This window comes from Siniperca chuatsi, linkage group LG3 (genome assembly GCF_020085105.1).
Source record: "Siniperca chuatsi isolate FFG_IHB_CAS linkage group LG3, ASM2008510v1, whole genome shotgun sequence".
NCBI lineage: Eukaryota > Metazoa > Chordata > Actinopteri > Centrarchiformes > Sinipercidae > Siniperca > Siniperca chuatsi.
Window position 1 is genome coordinate 22,338,352 of NC_058044.1, and position 11,714 is coordinate 22,350,065.

Here is an 11,714-nt window from a genome sequence, read left to right on the forward strand (position 1 = left end):
GGCTGACTGTTAGAAAATATGATCCTACTTCAATAATATGTTCTTGGATGGTGTAAAGCACCATTTGGATGCACCTCCTGTGAAATTTCCGCATTTAAGACAAGCAAATAAAAGTAGGGGAAAACAACAGTGAGTCATCAGTAACAGTGTGAATAATCATGTATATTGCAGCCACCTCGAATAGGCGGATGTCACACTGAAAAAATAAATTAAAAGATGTACTGGTTGTAGCATGTGGGTGCTTTAGTCAATATTCATCGTCATCATGACCTTTTCACCCCAGCCACCTACAATACATGTGCGCAGTGCAGACACGCCCATCCTCCCACATTTACATATAAAAATACCCCCACACACAAGCTTATGCACAGAAACAAACACAGACTGTCATCTCAAATGCGAGGCAGCCAAGTCAAATGCAACTTCACCCCCCTGACGCCCACATCATCCAACTGCAAATGATTGTTTGTCCTGTATGATTTTTGTGGCTACTGACATTTTGTCCCTGTCTCTTTGAATGGTAGCTGCACTTAGCCACCATGTATAGCCTTTTGGAGACGGATGTGCACTCTAACCTGATGATCCATGCCCCGATTCCCAGAGACTAAGTGTGTGTGTGTGTGTATGTGTGTGTGTGTGTGTATGGAGAGGGCTCTGCTGGCTTCAACAGCTGGCTTCTTCCAATAGGCTGTCAGCAAGCACATCCGCGTAATGATATCACTGCTGTATGTTGATGTGTGAGGCACATAAAGACAGGCAGAGAGGAAAAGGAGGGCAATAAGATGAGACAAACATACACCTCTTTATCACTGAATGTCCACTGACAAACCCCCTGTGCTGCTTTACAATATTAAAATTCTAAAATTATAATTCAATTTTTTTTATGTTGCCACGTAGCACAAGTTATAAAATCAGCAAAATGACTCACTAATGTTAGTTACACAGCTAAATCTAATGTTTGCTAACATTGGCTAACATTAGCTACTGGTCATACCAGACCAACCCAGGCTGTATTGGCAAATCTACTAAATTGAGGGAGGATTGATTTGTAAGTGTAAGAAGGTGTTATTTTTACTCTCAAAAGTCACATAGCCTTGCTTTAAATGTGTATTATTTGCACAGAACAAAGACTGTCAAATTAGCCCCTCATCTCTTACATTGGAGTTGCACTGGAAAGAGATGTTGTCACTGCAAGTATGGAAAGGAAGCATGATCACAGCGACCAACAACTCTTCAAATGCAGCTTTGTCAGTCTAAGAATAGATTTAAAGGCCTTTACTCCTACATGAATGCACCTTACTTTCAAGTTTAATTTTCTGACATGGTCTCTCTTTTTTGAATGGGGATGTTTCACGACGACTGATCATCATTCTCTCTATACAAAACTGAACATGGAGCATGAGCACGACTGCAAACTTTGTCTGTCTTCAGTGGGAGCTCACCTCATGTGTTTACATGTGCTGCAAATACACATGCACATTCTCACACACGCGCCGTCTTTCTCAAATACTCCACCAGCTGAATAGTGAGCACACGCCAGGCTCTGCTAGATGAGGTGCTGGATATACTGTCAGATAAACTCCCAGACGAACCATTTAGCTTTCTGAGGATAGCGCAGCTCAAGTGCCTTCCTGACTGGCAAAAGGAATGCATTTACTTACACTCCCTCCGCTGGGAAAAGCTATACGCTCTGTATTCACTGCGCAGATGATCTTTTGTTTTATTCACCCATTATCCTCGACTGATAGAGGGAGCAGAGTAAAGAGAGAGAGAACTGTCAATCAGGTTCTGATTTGACAGGCTCCATGTCTTTACTTAATGATGCATACCGTGGTAACAGAAAATGGCAAATGAACCGTTACTTCTCCACTTCCTGTGCCTCGCATTACAACTGCATTCAGCATCCACAGTTGATTCATAACTGACGTGGAAATACGAAGCCTAAGCAAACATAGAGTTGGAAGGGAAAAAAAGATAAAAAATTTAATTTAATTTTGGGAATCTGACATCTCAGACAAAAGACCTCCGTCTAATCACAAACACGATTAATCCAAGGACCAAACAACATTTGTACATAACCCATTCAGGCTCATTAAGAGCTGAGCTCCTTATTAATCTCTTGCAAAGGTCAGATTCAACAGACCAGTGAATTTGCACTTTTCTGTTGGAGTGCAGCCTAAGGGAGAGTCTCCACTGCACAAGAGGCTTTGTGTGTTTGCACTCTTGGTCCCAAAGTTTTCACACCTTCACACGGATCACAGGTAAAACTGATTTTCATTTTGAGAACTGTCTGTTTCCAAGCCTCTATTGTGTGCGTGAGTGTGTGAATATGTGTGTGTCAACAGAGTGTAACATACAAAATGAGACGACATCACCAACCTGATGCTTGATCATGCTGTGGAGCCTTGAGACCAGTTCAGGAAATGGGTTTTATTCTTTAAAGAGCCAGTATTTTTCCAACACTTTGTCATCATCACCATCATCATCATTGTCGTCATCCTAACCATCATTGTCATCATATCATACAAAATGGCACAATACTGTATCCATAACAAAGAAAATAGAGACAAATATTCAGACAGGTCTTTTGTACAACATACTGTCGTAAAGGACAACACAAGACCAAGATCAAGACTTCACTATGTTGGTTTCTTTTATAAAAATAAAAAGAACATTTACAATAAAAACATGGTTTCACTGTGGCAATCTGTTCTATTAAGACCTCTCCCTGTGTGGTCGGTGTTGAAGCTGTGGGCGGTGGATGTTTTGAGAAGATGCTGCACGTAAAGCTCATCCTGGGAAAGCCTTTCCAAGCAGTTACACCTAGAGCGTTCACAAGCCAGTGACCCATGCACAACGGTCAATGTACTTTACAATTTATGTACAATAAAGTTTTTTAAAAAGTATGCATGTAAAGATGGAGTCCATCATACATATCTTCTAGTGTCCCTCCTGCACAGTATCTTTTTGAACGACCTCCTAAAGTCATTGTTGAAGATAGTGTAAATGATGGGGTTCAGCGCGCTGTTGCAATAGCCAAACCAGAAGAAAAACTTGAACAGGGTGTCAGGCACCGGGCAGGACTCGCACAGCGTCATCAACATGTATGTAAAGAAAAAGGGAAACCAGCAGATGACAAACACTCCAATGACCACGGCCAGGACGAAGGTGAAGCGTTTCTCCCGGTTCTGTCGGCCCTTCCAGCGGCTGCCCTTTGTGCTCGGCACCCGCTTTTGGACGTCATTGTCCCCCGGTTTGATTTGGCTCAGTTTGGTTTTCCCCTTGGCCCCCTTTTTTTTGATCGAGCAGGGATTGTTCACTTTGTGGTCTGAGGAGGACGACTCCTCCAGGTCCACCCCGTTGACCTCGCCCTTCTCCTCATCTGCTCCTCCTTCTCCCCCCTCTCCCCCCTCTCCCTCCTTCAGCTCAATGTCCTGCTCGCCGTTCAGCTTCTCGTGGCAGAGGCAGGCCTCAGCGTCGCCTGCACCCACGCCGTTCTCCTTCTGGTTGGCAGCAGCGATGGTGGCCTTCTTCTGCATCTCCTTCCGCTTCCTGTCTCCCGGTGGCACCCGAGTCCTCTTTTTGGCAATCTGGTAGATCCGCACGTAGACCAGGACCATGATGACGCAGGGGAGGAAGAAGGAGCCAATGCAGGAGGAGATGACGTACCACTTATCGTTATTGATCTTACACACAGGGTCCTCCTCTCTGTTTTCTTTCTCCATGGTGATTAGAGGTGGGAAGGAGATAACCGCCGCGATGACCCACACGATGAAGATGATGCACTTGATGCGTCGCGGCGTCCTCTTCAGGTTGTACTCAATGGCCTGCGTGATGGACCAGTAGCGGTCTAAGCTGATGGCACAGAGGTGTGCAATGGAGGCAGTGCAGAAAAGAACATCAAGTGCCAGATATATTTCACACCACACCTCACCAAAGTACCAGTATCCCATGAGCTCATTGGCCAAGGAGAAAGGCATCACTAGGGTAGCCACCAAAATGTCTGCAGACGCCAGAGACACCAAGAATAAGTTCTGCGGAGCCCTCAGGGCCCGGCTTGTAAACACAGCTATGACCACCAGCACGTTGCCAAACACTGTCAACAGGATCATGATCCCCACCAGCACAGTGAGCGGCAGGGAGATCTGGAGGCGGTAAAGGGCCACATCTGGATGAGTCTGGTTGGTCTCGTTGTCAAACCCCATCTGAGCAGATTGGCCCACTTCCTACGCAAGTTCACCTGAGGTTAACAAATATCATCACCAGGAAGGACAGAGCTAGTAGCTCACAGCAGGACTGACAAACGAAGCAACTGAATCACTCCTCTGAGGCTTTACCAGATTTTTCTCTTTCATCATGTACAGGGTCAAGGCTCCTCAAGGTTAGCTCTTATTATTCATAAGGCTGTCAGTTCATCTGAAAATATGAGGCAACAAGAGGAAAAATCAGATACCTTCAATAATATTTACACTTTTTTCAATCAATTATGACATGTCTTTTATATTATTAGTGTTATATTTAGCTCAAGCATTATGACAGCTCTTTTCCCTGAATGACATTGAGCAAAAAAGCCACATAAAGTGCGAAATAATCTTACCTGAGGCAAAAAAAAAAGCAGTGACACAACCTCTCCGGTGCCAGAGACGCACGGGCATTAAAAAACTGTCAGTGGGTAACTTCTTTAAGCAGATCAATAGGCAGCAAAGAAGATCCATGTGGCGGATGAAACGTGTGTCTCCTCTCTCCCCACACAATGATCCCTGTGCTGCATCTAGTTGTGCTCGGCAGCGGACCTAATAGAGCGCTAATCATGTTATCCCGGGCGCTGCCGTGCTGCTGTCTGCGTGTGGAGTCTCTCTCCTCAGTGTTAACCAGTGCGCAACTCCCTCTCTTTATAGCCCGCACACTGCAAAAAGTGTCGCGCTCACCGGGTCACTGTGCGCCCACAGAGTGTCAACATAGACAGACATGCGGGTCTGACAACATGTGCCACCACAGACAACAACATTAGCTGGAAGCTCGTAACAAATGACGCAAAAAAAAAAGAGCAAGCGGGAAAAATTACATTGAATGTATTCATACACAGGTGGACATACATATGTTTACATACAGGTACAGGTGTTGGACAAAATATAAGGTACACATATAGCCTATAATGTGATCCAAAACAATATTAAATTAAATTGCTCGGTATATTAACTGTACTTGTGTATATCAGGAAGTATCAATGCTCAACCTGTTTAACATGTAGCCTATAATACTGACATAATCATAATAATAAAAATAAGTTTGCAATAATAACTACCTCTTTTGACAGTCAGTGTTCAGTAAAGTTGTCATCTTTGAGGTTATAGTTGGTATTTTTGTTACAATGGTTTGCATCAGTGTGTTATTTTGTCCCTGTACATACTTGTACCACTATAGCCGCAGTGAAAAATAATAAAAGAAGAGCTAGTTAGATGATCAAGGCAAGGCCAGTTTAATTGTATAGCACTTTTCAAACACAGAGGCAATTCAAAGTGCTTTACACAAGGTGAAGAAATGCATTTAAAAAATAAAATCATATATAGATTGGATAAAAAAACAAGATAAAATACAAATTCACAGATAAATACAGTGACGGTGCTGTAATAAGTTGATCCAAATTGAGTGACAGAAGTAAAAGTGCAGTAGAGAAATGAATCAATCAAGGACACAGTAGAGCAGTAGGAGTTTATATTTTTAGATTTGAAAGAGAGTAACAATGGGGTTTATTTTATGATAATGAGGAAGTTAGTTAGTAAGTAAACTAAGTTTGTAATTAAAGCAGAATAAAATATGTCCTGTGGTTGATCATAATAGTCTAATTATATCTGGGCAGTCATGAGGAAGGTGCTTCCCTTTGTTATCAATTTGATCAGGTTAAGCCGAATTTTAAGTTGGTTCCATTTTTATCTCTTTACACTCTCGCCTTCAATTTTATTTTCCATAAAAAGTGGCTGAAAACAACATGTACTGGAATCAGTTTTCATATTTTTGACATTTGTTCTCTTTGCAGACTTAAAAAATAGACAATAGTTAAAGAGTAAACTACACAACCTGTTGAGAAAGACATTTTTTTCAGTGCAGCTGTTAGACTCTGTTGCTAAGCAGCAGCCAGAGCCACACCAAGTGGATATCAACAGAGGCGTTTTATTACTTTGTCCAAACTAAATTTATTTAGCCACCTTCTACACTTCATGTCCAACACGTGAGGGAGTCCCCAAACTTTGTCAGGAGCAGACCTCAGACTGCTGACAAGGTACTTTGGTGTTTCCAGATATGAGTTGGGAGCAGTGACACAGGCAGGTGCAGGCTATTATTCATCCTCACTGTACTGAGGTTTATAGTATAAAAAATATAACTAACTTCTTGTTGGGGAGACTTGGAGCTTCCCTCTGTGGCCTTAAAACTTAAACCTGCAGGTTTGACAGCCTCGTGTTCGAACAGACCAAAGGGAGCAAGGCCTCAATTGCAACATTTTTGTTCACCATCTAAATTTGATAATTATAAATACATTTTATATAGCAGCGTATGTCTTCTCTGTGTACAAACAGCATAACATGATGTGAATTCAGTCACTTGTAACAAGGCAAACATTTAACCTTACCAGACACCTACATTAGTTTGCCCAGTGCTGTTTAATTAGATCACATTTAGCTGTCAAATGTACATCATGCCTGTGAAAAACAAGCACTATCCTGTTTACTTTCTCCACATGAATAAGGTGTGGTAGGTGATGGTAGACACACATCAGTTAACCCTTAAAAGCAAGTTTATTAACTGTCTTTTTCATTAGTTGATAACTGGATTAAAGCTGATTAGATTCATTTTAAACAAATTAGTTATTATAAAATAGAGAATGTAAAACTTGCTAAAAATATAACAAAATAGCTTAAAGGTATAATATGCATTAAAATATCTAAAAAACAACTAGACCTATGTTACATATTTTGTTGAGTTGTGCACTTACATTATTCCAAATGTTTCCAACAATGTTCAAACCCAGAGAAATACGTCATTTTATTCAGGGTAACGGTGCGTTTCATTTGGTCGTCTGTCAGTGGCACCATATCGCCTTTGCGCATGCGTCAGCATTGTGGTTGTCTGCCAGAAGCTGTCATAAATTGACTTTTTATCAAATTTCAAGCCACATTTTTACGATACACTTTTTTTGATGTTGGTCGTTGAAATACATACTGTACATTTAATAGTTACTGCTAAGTGTAAATTTTAACTCATAAACAGATTCAGTTTTTTCAGCCAGGAGAAAAAGCAATGTCTTTTCATACCTCTGACACAAGTTAACTGCTTTAGCTTGTGGCCAATATCGCTTTGAAATTACAATCACAAAAACTCACACAGCTTTGCAAAATCTACAGGACATGAAAATACTCACTTTAACACTATTTCCCCCTCTCTTTTATGGACGGAGTACACTGACTGTTATTTTGCATCCTTGCAGCAAATCAACAAAAAAGAAAGAACATTTCGTCAGACTTCATCCATCGGGGGATTCATCATTTCCAAACTTCTCAGAGTCTTCCTGGAACTGGAGCCTCTTCTTACCACAACAGCTCTGACTCTCAGTCACATAATGTAATACATTGTTTATGTTCTACTTCTCTGGTAAATTTAAAATCACTTGGAGGAGGAAATCCCAAGGAACGTGGACGGGCTCCACTGAATCAAAGTGTCCTCTAGATTTGCAGTGATGGTGATTCCAATTGGTGCCATCTAACTCCTGCTACGTTCACACACATTTTGGTCTATTCCCTCCATTCATAATACATTTACAAAATTTAAAGGTGGTTTGATAGTCTTTAGATAAAAGTTAGGACTGATAAGGGAATACTACCTCGAACCTTGCTGCTATAAACGTGCAAGTAGTTTTTCCTGGATAAATTTCCAACTTGGGAAGCCAGAAGATCTCACAGGCGACGCACTTTCCTGGAAAACCTCGGCCTTCAGCTGTTGTGGCCGTGGCTGGTGAAAACAAAAGGGGTACCACGACTTCCAAAAGCTCTGCCACATCAGTCTGTCTGTCTCTGTGTATTTTTGTGTTTGTTATTGTTAATAATAAGTTATGAAAAGCAATATGATTTTAAAATATGGCTTAATCTGCGTTATATAACCGCATTGGTATGTAGGAATGTTTGAAAAAACACCCATACATTTAACGTTTTATCTGGAGCTTTTCTTTCAAGAAAACTTAGATGAGAAGAAATAATTAGGAAATTACAACCCGTGAAATAAAGCATCACTTCTAATTCTTACAATTATAATTTAATACATTTTATACCTTAAAATAAAAAAAAATATAAGAGGACTACCTCCGTGACACACTGAGGTAGACACATTGTCTTTACAATGAGTGTGAGTGTGGCTTCCCATTGGTTGTGTGAGCAGGACACACCTGAGCATGACTGGGCTGAGTGACGTCACTCACACCTGCGGAAACGGAGGCGTGTCAACTGACCCTGTTCTCCCCTACTTAGAAGATATGGACTTTCAAAACCTGTAATTGACAGAAATGTACACACTGCAGAAAATATAGCCTAATGGATTATTTGATATTTATTTTCCCTGTGATGAATACCAGCTTAGTTCATAAACGACAAAGTATCCGTGAAACGTATGAAAGGCTTTTAACTGGGAGTGAGTGAATATTCAAACTGCCCACCTGTGAGGCAGGGGGCACACACACACACACACACACACACAGAGAGAGAGAGAGAGAGAGAGAGAGAGAGAGAGAGAGAGAGAGAGCTCATATCGGCCTGATAACCAATAAAAAAAACTGATTGTTTTTTGGTAAAAATCATTCTGTCGATGCATGAGCGTGCAGACGAAGCGCAAGGATACAGTGACACCTGTCGACTTCTGCAAGAGCCTCCCAGTTTCAGGAGGAGGACGACTCCGGGGGGGTGATGATGTTTACAGAGGTATGACAACTTAGAGGATGAGGAATTGGAGGTCGGTGCGATCAGGGCTTTCTATTTTAAATTACCTACTTTTGTTTTTACAGGTTAAGAGGCACCTTTGGCGATAAGAGCGAGGACGAACAGGTGGGGTAATTTATCCGCAACTGCACCCAGCTGATGATAGATTCAGTCCAATTGCCTGACAGAACTGACTTTCAGATGGTAGTGTTTTAATAGTCATCATACTCCATGGCAAAATGTCAAAGCTCTCAGTATGAGCGGAATACATTCTTCAACAAGAATAAGACTATAACTCACCAGCAGGGGGCAGTGTTGCACTGGAGCAGAGACACACAGCTCAGGCCACTGAAATAACAGGACGACCACAGGACATCTCCTAAAAACAGTGATTTAAAACATACCTGTGGCCTACTGCCCTTTATACCATCTTTCATTACAGATTCTGTATTGATGTAATAAAATAACACGTGGTTGTGATTATATTACCTTAGAATGATCGAACAAAATGATAACAAAAGTTGTCTATTTATATGTGAGAAATGCTGGATATTTTAATTTTTTGTTTAATCTTTATTTAATCAGGCAGTCTCATTGAGATTAAGATCTCTTTCCCAAGAGAGACCTGAGAACAAGAACTTTCAAAAGAACACAAACAAATACAGAATCAACAAAAATACACAATAAACAAGGTAATTAATTAAAACAGTTACAAGAATCATTGAAAACTTTAGATAAAGAAGCTTTAAAATCTCCAAGAGGTATGTAAGACTGTAATTTGAGGGCAGTTTGCAGTTCATTCCATTTAAAAGGTGCATAGTACCTGAAACCAGTTCTGCCAACATTAGTGCATACATGAGGGATATCTAAGGTAAGGTAGTTTCTGGATCGTGTATTGTAGTTACACGTTTTAAATAAGAGAAGAGATGTGAGGTAGTTTGGAAGCTTCAACAGTAGAGCTTTACAGATGAATAACATGAGATGGCTATTTCTTCTTGACTGTAAGGAAGTTCATCCAACCAGGTGACACAGAACAATGATAAGTGTGAAATTTGACATTTGTGATAAAGCTTAAAGCACTGTGATATACAGGATTTAACAGCTGAAGTGTTGATGGGGCAGCATGACAGTACAGAATATCTCCATAGTCAAGGACAGACATGAAGGTTGACTATACAATAGTTTTACAGTTGGAAGAAGACAGACATCCTTTAATTCTGTACAAGAAACCTAGTTTAAAAAAACATTTACATTCAAGTATTGATTTGGATGTATTATGTGATTTATGTATAATGTAAACAGCAGTGGACCAAGGATAGTCCTCTGTGGCAACTCATTTCTGATTGTAAGATGGCTTGACTGAGTACCATCAGCAACAACAGTCTGAGTTCTCTCTGTAAGGGAAGAGTGGAACCAATTAAGCGTGGGTTCATCTGGACCTGTAGACTGTAGTTTGTGGAGTAGGATTTTGTGATTAATGGTATCAAATGCTTTAGAGAGGTCAATGAAGAGGGCAGCACAAAATTTTTTATCAATTAAGGAGACAATGTTGTCAGTGACTGAAACTGCAGCTGTTATTGTGCTGTGACCCAGTGGAAACCCGACTGCTGTGGCTGTAGTAAGTTTTATAAGTCAATAAAGGCACGTAGCTGTAAATTGACCAAGGATTCTAGGATTTTCGCTAAGAAGGGAAGTTTGGACATTGGGCAATAGATGCTGAGATTGAAGACATCACCACTTTTTTGTAAGGGTGTTACTGAGGCGCTTTTCCACGAAGCTGGAATCATTCCTGTTAAAAATGTTTGATTAAAAATATGTGCTGAATGTGGACAGATTAAGGGGGCACTTAGATGAAGGAGCTATGGGTCAAGATTATCTGCACCAGTGTTTTTGCAAGCTTTTAACCTAAACAGAGTTTTGTAAACATCTGCACTGCTGACCAGATTAAAAGAAAAATTACACCCTGAGGAAGCTGAGGCGATGGGGTCTCCCTCTGCTGGGCAGATATGGTAATTGTCTGCAGATGAATCAGCAGACATATTAAATAAAATACCAGAGAGGAAATGGTGATTAAAAGCTGATAGAAGATCTATCAGTAATATGACTGAATAGTTGTTTGACTTGAGATGGGAGCTGTGACCCTGCTGAGAGATGCTATGGTGTTCCAAAATTTAGTGGAACTATCACAGGCAGAGAGCTGACTGATAATAATTTGATTTAGCCTTCCTAATCATGCCGGTGCAAATGTTTCTTTGTTGCCTAAAGGTTAACCAGTCCTCAGGGGTGCCACTGGATCTAGCCTCGGCCCAGGCTTTCTCTCTGTTGTGGATGGCATTGGAGAGTTGTGGGGAGAACCAAGGACTGAATCTGTTTTTAATTCTAGGTTTTTTGGGAGGACCACGTCTGTCAGTAATAACATTAAAAGATTTTGTATAGTTTACCAGTGCCAAGGCAGGATCAGTAAATTTTACCAATGTCATGAGATTGACAACTCATTTAAAAAATCCTAAAGATTAAAATGCTTGTATGTCTTGTGGTGATAATTTGAGATTTTGGAATCTAGTATCTCGGCAGGACAGTGGTCACTAACGTCAAGGGCAAAAACTCCAGAGGCAGCGTATTTGTGTGGTCTGTTAATAAGTAAAGGTATAATAGTAGTAAGATATAAAATACAAACAGGAGAGGAGCAATCTGTTTTTTACTTCTACATATGATTCTGTGTTTGCAAGTTTATTCTCTGAATGATATTTTTGT

General features: G+C 40.7%; 1 protein-coding gene across 1 annotated transcript; it reads right to left on the minus strand.

The window, feature by feature from the left end:
- Positions 1-2,410: 2,410 nt before the first annotated feature.
- Positions 2,411-4,993, minus strand: adra2a (adrenoceptor alpha 2A). Its single transcript, XM_044190919.1, has 2 exons — positions 4,598-4,993; positions 2,411-4,416 (listed from the first exon to the last, which is right to left on the minus strand). The coding sequence occupies exon 2, from the start codon at positions 4,203-4,205 to the stop codon at positions 2,928-2,930; it is 1,278 nt and encodes a 425-aa protein (XP_044046854.1). The 5' UTR covers positions 4,206-4,416; positions 4,598-4,993; the 3' UTR covers positions 2,411-2,927.
- Positions 4,994-11,714: the final 6,721 nt, after the last annotated feature.